At 36.0% G+C, this 20773-nt stretch overlaps 1 protein-coding gene across 1 annotated transcript in view; it reads left to right on the forward strand.

The window, feature by feature from the left end:
- The window catches only part of NIPBL (NIPBL cohesin loading factor), a 149899-nt gene extending 129345 nt beyond the window's left edge, over positions 1-20554 (forward strand). The window contains exons 28-47 of the mRNA XM_030466730.1: positions 197-295; positions 396-542; positions 1665-1799; positions 2862-2960; positions 4078-4131; positions 5173-5281; positions 5785-5921; positions 8479-8619; positions 8926-9019; positions 9111-9265; positions 9532-9622; positions 11889-12062; positions 12605-12795; positions 13553-13660; positions 14908-15108; positions 15577-15723; positions 17074-17369; positions 17666-17840; positions 18426-18611; positions 19198-20554. Coding sequence (XP_030322590.1) covers positions 197-295; positions 396-542; positions 1665-1799; positions 2862-2960; positions 4078-4131; positions 5173-5281; positions 5785-5921; positions 8479-8619; positions 8926-9019; positions 9111-9265; positions 9532-9622; positions 11889-12062; positions 12605-12795; positions 13553-13660; positions 14908-15108; positions 15577-15723; positions 17074-17369; positions 17666-17840; positions 18426-18611; positions 19198-19563 — 3105 coding nt within the window. The 3' untranslated portion in view covers positions 19564-20554. The remainder of the gene's footprint in view (positions 1-196; positions 296-395; positions 543-1664; positions 1800-2861; positions 2961-4077; positions 4132-5172; positions 5282-5784; positions 5922-8478; positions 8620-8925; positions 9020-9110; positions 9266-9531; positions 9623-11888; positions 12063-12604; positions 12796-13552; positions 13661-14907; positions 15109-15576; positions 15724-17073; positions 17370-17665; positions 17841-18425; positions 18612-19197) is intronic.
- Positions 20555-20773: the final 219 nt, after the last annotated feature.

A 20773-nucleotide genomic window follows, 5' to 3' on the forward strand; every position in this document is an offset into this window, starting at 1 on the left:
ATCCATGTTCAGTTACCAGTGCAATGGGACATCTATTGCCTGCACCTTTTTACAGTCTGAGAAGATACATCCAATTTTTAGTAGACACATTCTTGTTTTAGTTAATATTTTTTGTGGGTTATTCTACTGTATTTTTTTGGATTGAACTTTCATTTCTTCCAAAGCAACTGAATCTTTGTCTTTGTTTTCTCACTAGATTCTGCGTGTACTTGGTGAAAATGCAATTGCTGTTCGAACAAAAGCCATGAAGTGTTTGTCTGAGGTTGTTGCTGTAGACCCCAGTATTCTAGCCAGGGTAAAACAGAAATTTCCATCATGCACATATGTTCTTCTGTCATGCTTAAAATAAGTCTTAATTTCTTATTCTGAATCTGTTTTTTCTTTGTGCTTTTTAGCTGGATATGCAGCGAGGTGTTCATGGGCGGTTGATGGATAACTCCACCAGTGTGAGAGAGGCAGCTGTGGAGCTGCTTGGCCGGTTTGTGCTCTGTCGTCCTCAGCTTGCTGAGCAGTATTATGACATGCTGATTGAAAGAATATTGGTACGGTGACTTGTGATGCTTATGATGAAATAAGTGATATTGAAATTTTTTGTTTAACCTGAGTTTATATGTTTAACAATACAGAATAATAATCCAAGTGTAAATTCTATCCTACTATTTTAATGGGGAGCATCAGGCTTTTAAGACCAGCCTTATAAAGTGCATCACTTGTTTCCAGTCAGGGTTTGTTGAATCAAAATGAAACCTGTAGTGTGTCAGAACCATGGTTATATTCCTTTTGATTCCTTTATGAAGACACAAATTAGGTGATATGAGAAAGCTGTACATCTGAAATGTGGTATATGAGTCACTGGGGACAATGCAGTAGTATTGGTGATGAAGAAAGATCTACAACTCGGTAATCTAGAGATGACGTTTGTAATTCAAAAGAGAGGAGATTAAACTACTCCACTTTTCCATGCTATTTTTAATTTTTAAAAGGACTTATTATTGGAGGTTTTTTGTGTGGGCATTTGGATAAAATAAAGTGTTAATTTACCTGTAAGACAACCACATCTCTTACCATCTAGGTCAAGGTTGAAGACAAATATTACTTACTTGCTAGAGTTATATACCCCTTTAAAGGGTTTTGGAGATAAGTAGCTTCATGTGCATATGAGCATGGGAAAAGCAGTTCATCCTGACATTCAGGTTTAACAGGTGTTGATTAAGGTAATGTGAAGTAAATCTCCTCATCCATCTCCTTAGACTAAGTCTAAGGAAAATGGAAAAAATAGCTGCATATATTAGCCATAAGATCTGTACAAAGGCTTAAATCTTCTGTCTCCCAACACAGTATTGAGGCATCATCACATCTAGTTTGTAAGCTCTCAAACTGGGAAGTGGAATTACACATTTGCAAGATCATGATGGGAGGGAATAAATGGAGGAAGTGTTTCACCATTCTTTGGACTCAGGCAGAACCTTTAGAATTGTTGCAGATAAAGTGGTACAATTTATGCTGACTTTTTGTATAAATTAACTTCAGAATAATATAGCTGCCTTCTCCTAGTAAATTTTGTAAGTCGGGCCATGTGATCATCAAATATTAATTCATATAATGCCTAAATTAATACATATTTGTGATATGTTTTCAAGAGTGTAATACCTTTTTCTTCACAGGATACTGGTATCAGTGTCAGAAAAAGAGTCATAAAGATACTTAGGGATATCTGCATAGAACAACCTACATTTCCCAAAATTACAGAGATGTGTGTGAAGATGATTCGGAGAGTCAACGATGAAGAAGGCATTAAGGTAGAATGAAACAAACTCTTCTGGATTTTAATTAGCATTACTTTCATGTTTCCATGTTTTGACAAAAAAACATTAAAAATTATTGCATTACTCCTTTGTAATATTTACGACTTCTGTTCACTTGTAATTTTTGAGAGCTTTATAAAGTGCTCTCTGACTTGATTTTTTTTTTCTTTTTATCTTCTGTTTTCTTCAAGTTCTTCAGTCAAAAGATTTTTAAAAGTTATTTTCTAGAGTTATTTTTTTCTCCTTCCAAGTGTTGTTTCTGGTAAAGCACACTGGAATTTAAAATCACACTTTCACTAGGATTTGAGATCTGCAACCTTAAAGCCATAGCATATATTTTTACCACTTGGATACATTAATCCCAAGTGGCTTTCTGAGAAGACTGTCACTCAAGAAGTATTTGAACAGATGGATCCAAGGTGTTACTGGTAAACGAAATTACTTTGTTCTTTGCCCTCAGTAACATTAGAAAAAGTGGGGCATTTATCTTCATTGTATTTTTGTATGTTTCCATGAATGAGAAGAGCTTCTTAAAACACATACTTAATAGTAATTTGGGAATAGTTTTGTTCACTTCTGTTCTATTCCAATTTTTCCTCCATCCATAAACGCTGGAAGCACATGTACTTCTGTGTTTGGGCAGAGAGATTTGGCTTCTCTCCTCCACCATGTTGCAGTTTGAAAACTCCAAAGTAACCTGCCATAGCTTCTAGTTCTACTGTATAAATTATAATCTTGTGTTCAGTTGTCAGCTTCTTAGGGTACAATGTTTTCTTGAGGAATGCATAGTATTGCAGAAAGGTGGTAGCTCCATTTTCTGTATCATCAGTTCCCATTGATCATTTTGCTGAAGGCTGCCAAGAGGTCAGTGTAACTCCAGTAAAAGTAGATCTGGGTCTCTTATCAGGTGTCTCTTACAAGAGTCTCACCTAAGTTGAATAATTCTGTATGAGATGGCATGCTTAGTCAACAACTCTGATGTATGGATGTATTAGAAGTAATACCTGTGTGCCAAGATAAGTTCATTTATTTATGCTAGATTTTTTTTTCCTTCAGAAATTAGTAAATGAGACATTCCAGAAGCTCTGGTTTACTCCAACTCCGCACCATGACAAAGAAGCAATGACAAGGAAAATCCTAAACATCACTGATGTGGTATGTTAAACAAATTTGGGTTGAGCTGTGTGCAAGATTTCATTATGTTGTTAGTATCTTTGAAATATTACCTGTATTTTTTTTAGAATATGTTAACTTAATTGTTTGACGGTTTTCTTTTAATATCTCCTGGCACTGAATATATGCCACAATTATTCATATTATGAAACAGGCTGTAGGAAACTTTAAATACTCACTAATCTGCTGGGAATAAAAAGTCAGACCACACGATATTTCTGTTGTATAAAATATTTGTTCAGCTAAAATACAACAAATTTCTGTTATATTTAACAGTTTCCAGGAATTGCTCATAGCAAAATGTAACTAAACCAAGCTCAGAAATTGTCTTGAAAAAGAAAATCTTCCTCAAACAGTTTTTCAACAGGATCATGTTCTCTCTCAGAATAAACTAGTATCTGTATAATTGTATCTGATTTTGGGGAGCAGCAAATAAAGTACTATGTATGCAAAATAATAAATTTGTAGTGAAAATATATATGTAAAATCACTGTGCTGAGAAAGTGGTTTAATATCAATTATACCAAAATATAAATAGCAAAAAAAATATACCTGCTTCGTTACTTATAATTGTAGGTTTAAATATCATTTTCCTTTTCAGTATTTTTACAAAATGGTGTGCTTTTTCAAACTGTGAAGTTATACACTTTGACTTCATCTTAGCTCTCTGTTCAGAAAATTCTACTCTTGATGACTTTTGAGATGATCATAACATGTGAAACCTTTGAAGGCTTGGTTTGTGTATCTAAAAATATCTATATAAATACATATATATGCACATGTTCATTTTTAATATATCAGGCTTCTATTTTTTCATTAATCTGTACAAAATGTTCTACAAAACCCAAAATTTGGTTTATGTTGGTGCCAGCAGTCTCCAGTAAAATATATAGACTTTGTGTTATATGGAGTGCAAATTCCGGAGTCACTTAAAAGCTGAGTACTAACTTTCAAATGCAGAAGACAGTGTCTGATCTCCAAAGGTATAAAACCATTGTACTGAGTGCATGTTTACTTGTCTTTTAAGACATCTGGATTGAAATAATTTTTCTTCCAATGCCTTCTTTATTAACCAGCTAATTCTCAAAAATGCTTCTAGGTTGCAGCTTGTAGAGATACAGGGTATGATTGGTTTGAACAGCTTCTTCAAAATGTAAGTAATGAATTTTGAATATATGATACAATCGTTCTTAGACTTTGAAAATTTCTTTTGGTACTAAGCCACATAGAAGGGGCATTACAAGAGCAGTCCTTTACTGCAGGCAAATTAAATTCATGCCCTTAAAACATCTGACCTTTTCTTTAATCTTCATTAGGACAGTTTCTCTTCTCTCTGACATCAGTTTCTGCCTTTCCATATGATCTGTTTTAAAAATACTTCTGGGTTTAGGAGGGGTTTTGTTTATTTATTTTCAAATTTATTCTCCAGTGACATAAGATGCATACTTTCATATTCATTATATTTGTTACACTGTTTATGGAAAAAGTCAATCTTTAGTGTATGTGTTACTTATGCATTATATTTTACTCTTGATTTTTTTCTAATAATTGAGTTCACTTTGTTAATATCTCTTAAGCTGTCATATTCTCCTCCACGTCTTCTATGCACTAGTAAATTTTCATGCAAAAAAAACTTTTTTCTTTATTTTACTTTAGCCTGGAGTGCCATGAAACAGATAGCCAAGTAAACCGTAGCCTCTTAATGCCTGCACTGAAGAGAAGGCTATAGAATAGTCTCAGTCCTTCCTAGATACTGAAATATCTTTATGAGCACAGTTTCAGTGTCCTGAGTAATACAGAGGAAGGCTAACTGGTTAAAATGTGTATAAACTATGTTTCATCTTTTTTCCTAAGCATTTTAAAGTCCTTCTAACTCCTCTTAGTTATTGCTGACCAGTATAGCTACATTATTATTCCTGGTTTATTTCATTAAGCAGAAGGTTAGCTTTCATCCCAATGCAAAGATCAGAAGAATTTTTCTCTTTTTTTCATGGCAGTTAATTTTTCCTGTCTTGGATTTTTGTTTAAGTTTTTACTTCCCTGAATTTTTTCTTTAGTCTGTAACTTTTATGGAGAAGTTAAATAAATACTTGTTATAATGTCCTTGTGTAGCTGTAGCAATAGTTAAAAACGACATCTAACGTAAATGAACACAACCATAGCACTAAATTGTTCTCTATTTCATCTGCTACAGTTATTGAAGTCAGAAGAGGATGCCTCATATAAACCTGTGAAGAAAGCCTGTACTCAACTTGTTGATAATTTGGTTGAGCACATTCTTAAATATGAGGAATCTTTATCAGGTAATACTGTTTACAAACCAATAGCTAAAGTCCATAGGATTTTATATTACACAGTAACAGTGGTTCAAAAACTTGCCTGTCTTGTTTTTGGAAAAGATACTGTTACAGAATTCCTGTTACAAAACTGATAGCAATGAATAATTTATTTTAAGTTTGTTACAAACGTTTGAGCACTGTATTATAATAAAGTTTCTAAAATTCCAAAACAAATATGTCAATTTTTTTGGCATTAGTATGTTGTACAGTTTTAGTAGGAAACATTGGCTGAGCCAGTGTTCAGTCAGAAATAGTTTTAAAACTATTGATGTCATTGAAGCATCTTTGCTTCTTTTTTTGTGTGTATTTTGTGATCACATAGAAATGTTAACACATTATATTCTTAAGAATAAGAATATTTGGTATTTATCTTGAGAGAGATGTAATGAAGTTAAGCTATATGGGTTTTGATGCTCAAATATTACTTGGACTTAATACCCTCTCTGGATTTTCTAATCTTTTTGCAGATTCTGACAACAAAGGTGTGAATTCTGGTCGCCTGGTTGCTTGCATAACCACTTTGTTCCTGTTCAGCAAAATCAGGCCCCAGCTCATGGTCAAACATGCCATGACTATGCAGCCATACCTGACCACTAAATGTAGTGTAAGTAGAGAAAAATCAGTCTTTTTTTCACCCACATAATTAAGCATGGAAACTAATGGCTGTCTTTTATACTTGATGAAATTGAATGTGGGAAAATAAAAATTAATTTATTTTTATTATAAATTTACTTCATGGAGACATAGACTGAAGATAATCTAATCCTCATCCTCCCATCATGGTCAAGGATGCCTTTCATTACACCAGGCTGCTCGAAGCCCCATCCAACTTGGCTTTGTCCCCTCCACTTCCAGGAAGGGGACATACACAACTTCACCGGGCAACCTTTTCCACTGTCTCACCACCCTCACTCTGAAGAATTGCTTCCTAATATCTAATCTAAATCTGTACTTTTTCTTCTTAAGTCCTCCTTATCCTGACTCTCCTTGCCCACATAAAAAGTCTCTCTCCAGGTTTCCTGTGGCCCCTTCATGTACTGGAAGGCTCTAGGGTCTCTAGGGTCTTCCCAGAGCCTGCTCTTCTCCAGGATTAAAGGTGCTCCAGCCCTCTGATCATCTTCACAGCCCATCTCTGGACTCCCTCCCACATCCTTCTTAGGCTGGGGCCACCAGAACTGGACACAGTACTCCAGGTGGGATCTCACCAGCGCAGAGTAGAGGAGGCAAATCACTTCCCTTGATCTGCTGGCCACACTTCTTTTGATTCATCTCAGGACATGGTTGGCTTTCTGGCCTGCAAGCACACTTCTCATCAACACACACCCCCAAATCCTTCTCCTCAAGGCTGTTCTCAAGCCATGCTCCACACAAACCGTTTGTACTTGGGGTCACTGTGACCCAGGAGCAGGACATTGCAGTTGGTCTAGTGAATTTAATGTTCTTGCTTTGGACCCACCTCTCCAGCCTGTCAACGTCCCTCTGGTTGGCCTTACCTCCAGTGCATTGACTGCACCACACAACTTGGTGTCACGAGCAAACTTGGTGAGAATGCACTCAGTTCCACTGTCCACATCACTGATGGAGATGTTAAACAGCATCAGTCCCAGTACCCATGAGGAGCATGAGTTATCACTGGACTCCACTTGGACATTGAGCCCTTGGCCACAGCTCCTTGAGTGCACCCGTTTAGCCCGTTCCTTATCTGCTGAGTAGTCCATCCATCAAGTCTCTTTCTTTCCAATCTGGAGACTAACATCATAGCTTCTGAAGATAGTAGGTCCTTTTGATGACATCTGTAGCTTCTAAGATGCTGATCCTCACCCTCAACATTTTACAGCCAAATGAAACTGAAGCCTGTGGTGCCTCTTTCCCATGAGGACTAAAATGCATTTTTTCACCTGTAATGCAGTAATTTCTTAAAATTGTTTCATTTCATAATCACAGTCTGAAAAGCAGTTAATATTTAGCATGTGACTAAATGTATAGTTCCAGAAGGTAGTGTGTTTTCACAAACAGCAAATATATCAGAAGGAAATATCCTGCTCCCTCCTCTTCCATACTTCATCTCTCACCTTCCTAGCTCTAATGTTTGTTTAAGGCCATTTAGCTCAGAAAAATGGTAGAGAGCTATAATTCTAAAACCTCCCTCATCTGCTAAAGTGGTCCCCCTCTGAAATGTTGTGATGCTCTCTGCCATTTTGTTTCCAAGAGTTGGCTCAGTGAACACATTGTGATGAATCTCTGATCTGACAGAAGGAGCAGAGCCAGATCATGCAGCTATGGCTCAAGGAGTGAGTGGGTGGCAGCAGTACATTACCTTACATCAGCTGTCCAGGACAGGCTTGAGAGTAATTGTTAGCATCTTAGATTGTAAAGTGATAGCCTAGCATTTTCCAGTTTTTAGCCCTGTAGCATTTTATAGACTGCTTCTGTAGAGCTGCTTCTAATCAAACAGTGTAGGAAAGTGTTATCCAGTTCTTGACTTGCTGAGACGCATTTAGGGATTTACATCAGTTTTGTGTAATACAGGTTGAGATGAATTGTAGAATTTGCACCATCAGCTTGAATGTGTTAAATAGCTTGATAATAGCATTTGGGAATTATCCTATCCTTATTAGCAAGCTTGGTTTGTCAAAAAAAGTCCATTGTTAGCAGGAAGCATCTTTAATGGATAAATGTTCTCTTTAGGTCTCTCGCTTACCTACGTACAAAGTCAGAGTAATGCAAACGTAATTGTTTTAATTGTAATTTATACATTTGTATTCATTTTGCTTAAGGCAGATTGAGTTATAGCACAACTTCATTTTGTTGCTGACACCTGTTTTGAAGTGTTACGTTTTCTCTACTGTGCATGTACTAAGAGGAGTTCTGATATTTATTGTAGAACTCAAAACATATTAGGACCAAATTTTTCAGGTCTGTCACAGCCCTGGTGAGAGGAGAATTTCTGCTTATACAGTTTTTTTTTCTTCAGTTGTTGTGTAGAAAACAGAACTAACTTTCATAATAATACATAATTTAATAGCAGATGTAAAGTATATAAAAATTATTTTAGATTTTCACTAAATATCTTATTTTTTACTATCAATACATATCAATAATACTTGGTTTATAGATAACATGCCTGGAAATTTTTAATGCTGTAAACACTATTGTTTCAGACCCAGAATGATTTCATGGTGATCTGCAATGTTGCAAAAATCTTAGAGCTTGTAGTGCCACTAATGGAGCACCCAAGTGAGACCTTTCTTGCCACTATTGAGGAAGACCTCATGAAACTCATCATCAAATATGGCATGACGGTAAGCTATTAATTGCAACCATTCGGTTGATTCCACTTCACATTGTGAAAAAATTGTTTTGATTTAAAGTCTGTCTTTATTATGAAAATAACTTTTGAGCTATAAAAAAAGCAGTGTACTTCATTTACTGAAATATTTATTGTTGCTGTATTTTAATGAGTTTGAGCAGGTTTTCCAAGGAGTGCGGGAGATGGACACTACACCAGTTACGTCATAAGTTTTAGTTCAGCATAACATTTTCCCACATAACTTCACAAAAATCTCAGTTTTAAATATCTTAATTCATTTGTTCTTTCTTGCTCCTAGGTTGTTCAGCATTGCGTGAGCTGTCTTGGGTCTGTTGTGAACAAGGTCACCCAGAATTATAAATTTGTGTGGGCTTGTTTTAATAGATACTATGGTGAGTAAAATCATGACATGTAATTGTATCAAATCTTCTCTTAGGGATATATCACAATTAAACACTGATCAAAAATTTTGTCTTCCTGTAGGTGCACTTTCAAAATTAAAAAGTCAACACCAAGAAGACCCCAATAGTACAATACTAACTGCCAATAAACCAGCACTCCTTAGATCACTTTTCACTGTTGGAGCACTCTGTCGGCATTTTGATTTTGATCAAGAAGATTTTAAGGGCAACAGTAAGGTAAAATAATTTGTATTTACTCTCCATGTCTTAGATAATTTGAATACTTTGATTTAATTTGAAAACACATTATTCTTAGTCCTAGGTATGTATTTTTTTCATAATGCATGCAGTACAGCTTTTGGATTTTATATATATGGTTTTGCAAAGGCCATATGGTATGACTGTGTTTCTCCTTATCTTTTTTATATATATGCTTTTTATAAGAGACTAAAACCATCAATTTCAGCTTCAAATAGCTTCTTTTTTTGTTTTAATTTGCTCAGGTTAACATTAAGGATAAAGTACTTGAACTGCTGATGTATTTTACAAAGCATTCAGATGAAGAAGTACAGACAAAAGCAATTATTGGCCTTGGTAAGAAATACACAGTTTTTATTATTATGCTGTAGTAACAATCTATGTGTATCAGCAGGATTGTATGTATTTGTGTAGTGGCAGGAGGATTTACTGCATGTTTTCTTTGAGAACTGGCTATAGAAAAGTTCTCAAAGGGTTGTTAGCTGCATACGTCTGCAGCAGAGTGGATATTTTGGCAATGAATGCCTTTCAATGTATGACCCAAGTCTAAAAATGCAGTGGATTTCCAAAGTAATGAAGAAGTGTTTTTTTTCTTCACAGGCAAATATGTTATTACTCCAAATCTTTTTTTTTCATGGAATCATAGAATTGCTTGGTCTGGAAGGGACCTTTAGAGGTCATGTAGTCCAACTCCCCTGCAATTAGCAGGGACATCTTCACTTAGATCAGGTAGCTCAGGGCCCTATCCAATCTGACCTTAAATGTTTCCAGGGATGAGGCATCCACAACTTCCCTGGGCAACCTCTTCCAGTGTTTCATCATCCTTGTTGTAAAAAATGTCTTTCTAGTATCTAGTTTTAAATCTACCCTTTTCCAGTTTAAAGCCATTACCCCATGTCCTATCACAACAGGCCCCAAGAAAAAAAAAGAGCTGGATGCAGTACTCCAGGTGGGGTGTCACCAGAGCAGAGCAGAAGGGGGAGAATCACCTCCCTTGCCCTGCTGGCCACACTTCTTTTGATGCAACCCAGGATACTGTTGGCTCTCAGGGCTGCACATGCACACTGCTGGTTCATGTCCAGCTTTTTCATCCACCAGTAGCCCAAGTAATTTTCCACAGGTCTGTTCTCTATCCCTTTACTCACCAGTCTGTCTTGGTGCCAGGGTTTGCCCTGACACAGCTTCAGGACCTTGCACTTGGTTTTGTTGAACCTTATACTTGTAGAACCACTTCTCAAGTTAGTCCAGGTCCCTCAGGATGGCATCCTGTCTCTCAACTGTGTCAACTGCACCACTCAGCTTGGTGTCATCTGCAGATTTCCTGGGGGTGTACTTGATCCCACTGTCCCACATGGAACTGGGGCCCACTATCTGTTTAAGACCATCCATCCAATTCCTTGTCCAGCAATCATTCCACCCATCAAATCTCTCTCTCTTCAGTTGAGAAAGAGAGGATGTTGTAGGAGACCACATCAAAGGCCTTACACAAGTCCAGATAGATGGCAGCTGTAGCTCTTCCTGTGTCCACTGGTGTCACTCCATCATAGAAGGCCAGTTTTATTTATCAAGCTAGACTTTCCCTTGGTGAAGCCATGCTGGCAGTCTCAGATCACCTCCCTGTCATCCATGTGTTTTCTGTGTATATGGAACCAAGTTTTAAAAACTTGACTCAGTCTTCTGTTTCTTAGAGATATTTTTATACTTTACTTTAACATAACTTTATTTACTTTCCTTTTTCCTCCCATTCTTCTTTTATGTTCATGCGTTTCTTGTGTGTCCATCCAAAACCTTAGTTTCCTGTGGTGATAAATTTAATGTCTGCTTTTCATGAACAGTCTTTAAAAAAAATCAATTAGCTAAATGCAATTTAAATTGGGATAGTATGTTCCCATTAGTGGGTTTTTTTATTATTAGTTTGTCAACAGCGTTTCTGAATGTGTGATGTAAAATGGTATATATTGTCACTAATTAAGAAAAGTTTATGGAAGGTAGACTAAGAACGAGTTCCTTAACCAAGGTAAGGCTGCAGCTAAAACCTTTTCTATAGTGTGTATCTTCCAACAGATGAAGTCTTGGGAATGCATCAGATAGGTTTCAAGAGAAGACCTAATAGGTATATGAATAATGACAGCAAGAGGTATAAATTTCACTGTGTTCACTGTTTGTTAGCTTTTTTTCTTTTAGCCTTTCTTTTAGCCTTTTCTTTTAGTGATACTTGTAAACTTTTCAGCATTTGCCTCCACATGAATTACTTTTCACAGTTGCAGCAGAATGTTTTCCTTAACTAGTAATAGGTAATTTGTAGTAGTGTTCCTCCCGTGTTCTCATGAGAGCACGTATTGATTCAGATGCAGGCCACTACAATGGACTTTCTTCCAGACCTGTATAACTCTTCCTATTGCTGCTGCCCTGGGTTGGCACCCCACCTTTATGTCTAACAGGGTCATAGGTAATAGCACTGGCCAATAGAACTCCTTACAAGCTGCAGATAGTTTCTATGTAGAAAATAAATATTTTTTATCTAGAAAAAGGAAGAGATAAATTTCTGTACAATTGTAGATGATAATAATGTTAAATATGTCCTCTTGTTTTCCCCCTTTAGGATTTGCGTTTATACAACACCCAAGTTTAATGTTTGAACAGGAAGTGAAGACTCTGTACAACAGCATTCTTTCAGATAAGAACTGTTCAGTAAACTTAAAAATCCAGGTGTTAAAAAACCTCCAGACATACTTGCAGGAGGAGGATACACGTATGCAGCAGGCAGACAGAGACTGTAAGTGTTGGCCTCTTCCGTGCTAGTGAGGCTTGCAAAACCTAACTTTCTTGCATGCCATTACTTTATATGTGAACTGAGTCACTTATGATTGTTACCAGATCAGTTATATTGTACTCAAAGCATCTCAGAATAATTTTCAAAAATTCATTGTGTGCATTGGTATATACATGCAATGGGTATGTTATTTACTTTCAAGATGTACAGATCCTGGATGCAATCAAGAATGCGTAACCAAGATGGTAGTAATACTTTTTGTTAGTATCTCCCCTAAGGTTAATTTGCAGGCAGAAAATAATAAGTAAAACTGAAGTAGTTTTAAAAATGGAAAACTTTTATTAAGGTACAAGTCTTTAAGTGAAGTCATATCTCTGTAGGCTTTTTTACATTTACCATCAGATTCTTCCATGTCTCATGAGATCATAAACACATTTTAAGACAGCTGAAAGGTGTATGTGTTGTAAAGCTTAAAATATCAGCATGAATGAAATAGTGACAAATAAATGGTTATACTGTGTGCTATTGTCTTTTCCACTTTACAGGGAAAAAAGTAGCAAAACAGGAAGACCTGAAAGAAATGGGTGATATTTCCTCAGGGATGAGTAGTTCCATCATGCAGCTATATCTCAAACAGGTCCTTGAGGCTTTCTTTCATACCCAGTCCAGTGTTCGTCACTTTGCTCTAAATGTCATTGCACTGACGTTAAACCAGGGTCTCATCCATCCTGTTCAGGTATGGTAGGCTTTTATGATGGACGTTTTTCTTATTCAGGTTTTCAGAGCCTTTCTCACTTGCTACATAGATTTCCATTTTTTATCTTCCAACTATGCTGCAGTAATTTCTTGTTGTAGCAAGGGACCTTTACAGAAAGCATGTTTTGAAATCTGTTTTATGTTCTTTAGCCAGTGAGATTCCAAATGCTGCATTTTCTATTTTTGGATCAAGATGTAAAGCCCAGCCAGTGCCTAAAAAGCATGTACAAATGTATGTTGGAGCTTATTTCAGTTAAAAATTTCAGGTGTTTGCCAACTTGTTTTCTTCATTTGATTTTTTTATCCTGAAAAATGTGTAAGCTTGACTCCACCTCAACCCCCATGTCCTCCAAATACTATGGAATTCCCCAGTTAATGTCAGAACCTCAGTCATCATCTCCATTATTCTTTGCTACATAATGTTTTTATAATTACTTACCACAGCCATTGTGCATTTTCAGTGATAAGTCATGGTGTGTTTGGTTTTTTTAAATGGCATTTTTTGTAGTATAGATTGGTTTTAGAGTTTGAGAGAAAGGCAAGCACAACTTCTAACATTCATAACACTGGTGTCTTGCATATTCTGTACTATTTGGTTGCAAAAAGTAGTAAGGTAGTAAGTTGTATAGAGATTACTTATCCTAATTTATAACACAAACAGTAGTGTAATAAAAGAACAAGGACTGAGAAAGAGAAGGTACAATGACCCTGAATAATAATTTCATTTGTTTTTCAAGTGTGTGCCGTACTTAATTGCTATGGGCACAGATCCAGAGCCCTCTATGCGAAATAAAGCTGACCAGCAATTGGTGGAAATAGACAAAAAATATGCTGGGTTCATTCACGTAAGTAATTCTAATTTAACATTTTACAAAATACTGTTATGGTCTCTAGTGATTTAACACCTGAATATGCCCCAGCTACAGAAAAACTGTATAAACTGACGAATAAAAAGTAACTATAGGCATAAAGATTATCTCGACTCTCCTATTCAGAGATTTCTAATGTTAGAAAGGATATAATAATTTTAAGTGTCTCTTTTAGGCTAAAATGTCCCTTGATTTATAATTCAAAGCAGTACTTTCATCACTGAGTAATAAGAGTATTTATTTGGTAAGAGGTAAGGATAGCCATATCATCATGTTTAGCAATGATTTTCCTGTATCAGTGGACTAGGGAAAAAAACACCTTGTAAAAATACAAGTCCTTAGTTTGTCTGTATTAGAATGTTAAGACATCAAGGCTTTATAAATGTAATCTAATCAGAAGGGGAATAGGAAGCTGTTTGGATATGAGGGATCATGTTGAAAGGAAAATCTGAGGCCTTGGTGAGAACTTGATGTTGTGGCATAGTGCAAGTAATTCTGCTTTAGATCTGAAATTGAGCTGAAGCATCACCTCATTTGAGAAGGCCCAAGTCTAAGCTGAGTGTTTGTGCTGTACTGTGGGTTTTCCTGTGTCTGCTTGTATTGCACTGGCATTGGAGCACAGCACAGCTGGTGACATCCAAACAGATACCAAATCCTGTAGGTGAAGGGTAGCAGAGAGAACGTATAGATGGAGAGACAGCTTTGCTGAACAGCAGCTGAGGTATGTAATGAGGAGAGCTGGAAGTGCAGCCTAACTAGATACTCAGTTTGTTTTGAAACAAGAGGAGGAGCCTTAAAGTAAGCATAATCAGCTGGAAATTACTGGATATAGGCAAACACCTCTGTTTATTAGTCCTGTTCTACTAACTGTACTCAGTCATTCGTTTTGCTGCAAGTGACAGGAAGTATATACATTTTGTAAAATACTCTGTTTGTGTCTGAAAACACTTCAGTATTCTTGAAAACTGTATCAGAATACTTGGCTGCAGTAGGTAAACAGGTTAGCTGTGTGTTTCTAACAGAATTTACAGAGAAAACACTTCACAAGGCATTCTGATCTCTGCCACAAGTTCTGTTTAAATCTGCTTTCCAACTCAAAAGGTAGTATAGCCTCAAGTGTGTTTTTTAAAATTACACTTCAGGTGAGCATCCACTTAAAAGGAGTAAGTTTTACTGCTTTGAAATCAATGGCTTAAATAAAAATGAACAAATTTCCATTTCAGATGAAAGCAGTGGCTGGCATGAAGATGTCTTACCAGGTACAACAGGCGATTAATACCTGCCCAAAAGATCCTGTCAGAGGTTTTAGACACGATGAATCATCCAGTGCACTCTGCTCACACCTGTACTCCATGATCCGAGGGAACCGTCAACACAGACGAGCGTTTCTAATTTCTTTACTCAACCTCTTTGATGATACTGCAGTAAGCATCACACCTCATTCACTCAAAAAGAAATTAGGTTGCATTGCAAGCTTAGATGCTTCTTTTACCATCTATCTTTATGAATTATTGAACACTTTCTTTCTTTCTTTGTATCTTCGTGAATTATTGAAAACTTTATTTCCCTAATGTGCTTTGTTTTGCTTTGCAATATATTTACCAATATAATATTACCTATATAGTAGAATGCATCTGTTACTGCATCATTCTGTACCTTTCTATACCCAGTTTGGACTAATCAGAAATGATATATATTCAGGTATGATTAAATTTTGCATATATATATGTTGTTTACAGTGGGGTTGGGAGGGAGGGCGGTACATAGGATAACATTTTTCATCCTGGTTTTGCTTCAGGATGTTAGGAATGCAGGGTAAGTGTCTGAATCTAAGATATTTGTACTTGTACTCATGGGTTACTTTTTTTTTTTTTTCTTCTTTCAACTTCCAGAAAACAGAGGTGAATATGCTCTTGTACATAGCAGACAATCTAGCCTGTTTTCCTTACCAAACACAGGAAGAGCCACTGTTCATAATGCATCATATAGACATTACACTATCAGTTTCTGGTAGTAACCTACTACAGTCATTTAAAGAGGTATGTCCATATATATTTTAGTATGGTGGCAACATAAGCTTATCTATACATATATATCTCTGTATCTCTCTCTATATATGTATATATATGGTCAATTTTTCAGTGAATATAGTAGCATTATTGGTATGGACCGGTAGTATTAATTTGTAACCAGTATTTAAAAACAAGCAACTCTTTCTTTTCTGGCCTGCATCTGCAGACTTTCCTCACAGTGCTTTTTAAATGATTTAAAAGTAATTATGCAGTTTGAGCTCTTACTGTCAAATCTGTATTATTCCCTGAAATAGCTGAAGAATAATTATAATAAATTGGATGCATCTGAAAGCACATGAACCCAGAACTGTCATGAAATAAATACCAGCTTATTCTGGTTGTCCATGTAATTTTAGTAGTAAAGTCTGGGGTTTTTTTGTTGTCAAGTAGCTGATAGCAGTTGCTCGTGATGCCTGAGAAACTTAAAAGACTTTTTTTTTTCAAGGAAAGAGTACATAGTCTGTCTTTTCTAAAGGTTATATGTAACAATATAGTTGAATAACAACTATATAACAACTGAATAACAATATAGTGTCTGTTGTTATGGCAGTACACAACCCTGAAAGCCCTCTGCTTCTTAAAGACTTAAGTGTCTTCATTTCTTGGACGGCTTTAACAGTAGAAGGTGCAAACTGTAAGGAAGCAAACCTGTTTCTAGAATGTCCAATGTGACTAGTAAGTACAAGTCAGACTTGATGCCTTCAAAGTATGCTGCTCTGAATTCTAGCCCTACTAAAGACAAATTGTAAACTGCTAGGAAGAGACAGAATCTTCTTCAGATTGAAGACCAATGTGTAGCATCCATCACAGAAAGGATGAGATTCTTCTTAAAACATCTTAACATCTATGTTAGAAAAAAATCATACTGTATGCAGTTATAATGCACATGTGGAATTCTGTATCTCTGCATGTTGTAGAACTGACCATTAATACTATGAATGATCACCTGAGGGTTTCTCTGGGCAGCAGTGTAATTCATGAAAAGGAAAATAGTATTCATGATTCTTTGTACTTTGCTTTCTCCTGCATTTTACTGTTGCTGCTAATGAGTTTGAGTAGTCTTTTAAGATTAACATGCCAGTGTGAAGTACTTGTTGCTTCAGTTTATTCTATACCAACCTTACAAAAAATGGGCACTGCATTAATTTTTCACCATCTTTTTTTCCATATAAATTGACGATTGATTTACAAATAAGTAACATTATTCATAAAATTCTTGCTAAGTTAAGCCAGCAATTATTTTGGAAAGATTTTTTTTAGAAACGTACATGATAGTACTATAATTTTGGAATTCGTGCTAACTTCTCTCTCTTGCAGTCAATGGTGAAAGACAAAAAAAAGGAAATAAAACCTTCATCAGATGAGGAGACTGAGAGTGACAGTAACAGTGGGAGCGGGAGTGACAGCGAGGAGGAAGCTTCTAAGCCTCGGAGGTTGCGGAAAAGAGTAGACTCTGATTCAGATTCTGATGAAGAAAATGATATAAATGCTGTGATGAAATGTTTACCAGAAAATTCAGCTCCTTTAATTGAATTTGCTAATGTCTCCCAAGGCATACTATTACTTTTGATGCTGAAACAACATTTAAAGAACCTCTGTGGATTCTCTGATAGGTAAGGATATTTAGAAAATAGGTCGTCTTGTTACCTAATGAGTTCTTTGTACGTATTAGGTTTGCAAGTTTTTTTTTTAAATCTGATTGTAAGTAGTTGTTTAAGAAACAGATTGGTGTAATAGAGAAATCACAAATTTTTGGTTTAGGAGAAGCAATGATATCCTTTCTTATAGGATGTCTGGTTTATATGGAATTATTAAAATGTATACTTATCTTGAAGATTTTAAAAGCTTTTCCTTGAAATTAATTTGCAGTATCATTAAAAAGCTCTTCCCTTTTTTAATCTCTAAACAGCAAAATTCAGAAATACTCTCCATCTGAATCTGCAAAAGTTTATGATAAAGCGATAAACAGGAAGACAGGAGTACATTTCCATCCAAAACAAACTCTGGATTTTCTGCGGAGTGATATGGCTAATTCCAAGATCACTGAAGAAGTTAAGAGGAGTATAGTAAAACAGTACTTAGATGTAAGTAAAGCTGCTTTGCAGAAAACCTGAATTCCTTTCCAATGAGGTAACACAGTATAAACTTGAAAGTAGGTGCTGATGTATTGGATGAACATTTCCAGTGTTAAGTCCCTTGTAATCCGACTTGATACACTGGTAACTCAGTACTTCTGTCAGGTTTTTTTCCAGGACTGCTTTTCAAAGACTTCTCATAGATTTCAGAACCAGTTAAAGGATATTAATCTCTATGGAGTGTTTTCTAATTTCTGGTACCCATCTTATATACCTCTCCCATATAACTGGTTCGCTCTATCGCTGTTTACATCATGGGATAAGAGACTGCATCTATTGTGTTTACCTCCCATCCCCCTTGCCCCGAGTCCTCAAATATCAACTAGAGAAAACTTGCTTTTACATACCTACTGAAAAAAGGAGAGGAAAGTAAGAAGTTTCTAAGAAAACAAATAAATCTGTTCAAGCTTGTTGCTATCTGCAGCTTGTTTTAGTCAGCTTCTTTACCTTGCCATTTGCTTTTCATTTGATCTAGTGTGTTACAAATAATCTATTTTTAAAGTTACATGGTGGACTAACCTTTTTTTTTAATAGTTCAAGCTCCTTATGGAACATTTGGATCCTGATGAAGAGGAAGAAGATGGAGAGGTGTCAGCTAGCACAAATGCTCGGAACAAAGCAATTACCTCGCTGCTTGGAGGAGGCAGCCCTAAAAACAATGCAGCTGAGACAGAGGACGATGAAAGTGATGGGGAGGATAGAGGAGGAGGCACTTCAGGGGTGAGGCGGAGGAGGAGTCAACGTATTTCGCAGCGTATTACGTAAAATGATTTTTATGTGCTTATAAATGTCAGTCTATTATATTAAATGTACACCAAGTAATGTAATCCACATGAAAGAAAGCATTTTGTAGATAGAGATTCTCTACTTAACCGTTTATACAACTTTTGTAGAAAGTTTAACAGAAAAGACAATAAAAAAACAAACAAACAAAAAAAAAACAAAAACACAAACTAGAAAATGAGATTTATCCAGTATAAAAAGTTATTAATTTTCCTTTGGAATGTACTGTGTGTTATCCTTTTTATTGTTGCCAAGTTTTTATGTAGCTTTATGATTCATGTGTATATATAATTTTATATATCAATAAGAGATAAAGACACGGGTACAAATTAAGAGTATGTGGTTTTACAAGGATATGTTAACCCCTTGGCGCTGGCGGTCGCGGTGCGTCTCATTGCCGGCAATGGAATGTGTGCCGGGAAATCCCAACTCCCGGCGTCAAGGGATTAAAAGCAATAAAAGCAATAATTTCACTAAAGTTCTTTTGTGTAACACTTGGTCTTTTTTCCCCCCAATGTTTTAGTCATTGAGAAGGTCAAAACGAAATTCAGACTCTACGGAGTTGGCAGCACAGATGAATGAAAGTGTTGATGTCATGGATGTCATCGCTATTTGCTGTCCAAAGTACAAAGACCGACCACAAATTGCAAGAGTAGTACAGAAAACCAGCAATGGCTTCAGTGTTCAGTGGATGGCAGGCTCCTACAGTGGCTCCTGGACTGAGGCTAAGCGCCGTGATGGCCGCAAACTGGTGCCTTGGGTAGACACTATTAAAGAGTCAGACATTATTTACAAAAAAATTGCTCTAACGAGTGCTAATAAGCTGACTAATAAAGTTGTGCAGACTTTACGATCGCTGTATGCCGCCAAGGATGGAACTTCCAGCTAATGAATTTGTACATGCAGCCAAATTTACAGGAATTGAAATAACAGAAAAACTTGAAATACCAACTTTCTGGCAAAAAAAAAATAATAAAAAAAAATCAGTTAAATGAAGAGTAAGAATGGAACCTGGGACGCGGGAAAAAAGAAGGAAATGTTTGGTAAACATTTTTGTGGGAGCTTCCTTCGCTGTTGTGCAGCAGAAACTTCTCAGTTCATTTTTACTCCCACTGTATTATAGTTTAACAAAAAATTGTTTATATCTTGAAAAAAAACTTTCTGTTTAAAAAAAATAAACAAGTGAATGTTGGAAATTAGTCTGTTAATGTTCTTAATAAAGTGTTCTTGGAGTTTAACCTAGCAGCGGATGGCTTTCTTTAGCTTAGCCCAGTTTCCAGGGAAGCATTGTTTTTCCAGGCTGTAAAATGGCAGAATCTCCTGGATATATAATTTATTCTGTTGAAGAAAAAAAACAAAAAAACAAAAAAACAAAAAAACAAAAAAAAAAAAATGAAAAGAAAAAAAAGAAAAGCATGCAGTATCTATGACCTATCTGCAGGAGGAGTTTTTGTAAATGTAGATTTTGATGTATTAGGTCACCCTGAAATAATACAAGAAAAGGGATCCCCAGCAAATCTGGTGGAATGAATACTGCAATAAATTTTTTTACTTCTCTTTGTTACTTGTCTGTTTCCATTTGAATTTCTTATTGTAAAGATCTGTTGAAATCCATTTATATTATTTTGCAGTCTTTTGTGTAAAATTTACTATTATCAGTGGTTTTCAAAACAAGACATAAAATATTGTTTATACAGTTTGTATAGGCTGACTTCTGAATAATTGGTATCTTTTTATTTTTATCCCTTAAAGGGTGTAAACACAAGTTAACTCCAGGGTTTTATTGTATCCTGCAATATTTAGTATTAACTATATGATTTAGCACTGTGCCAAACACATTTTCAAGAGTACATTTTGATATAAAAAGAAACTATAGTTTATTCCTTGTATGCTTCAGTTTCTTTCTAATGCTGTCCAAATGGTAATTTATGATAGTTTAAATTTGGGGGAAGCTGGAGGACTGTTCTGCTTGGGCTAACCAGCCATGTATGATGCATTTCTCTGGGCTAATACAGAGAAAAGGTTTGTGTCAAGAGGAGATAGCTACTTGTATCTGAGGAGTGAATGGGTATGAGTCTGGGTAATTACACTACATTCCT

This window comes from Calypte anna, chromosome Z, assembly GCF_003957555.1.
Source record: "Calypte anna isolate BGI_N300 chromosome Z, bCalAnn1_v1.p, whole genome shotgun sequence".
Classification (NCBI taxonomy): Eukaryota; Metazoa; Chordata; class Aves; order Apodiformes; family Trochilidae; genus Calypte; species Calypte anna.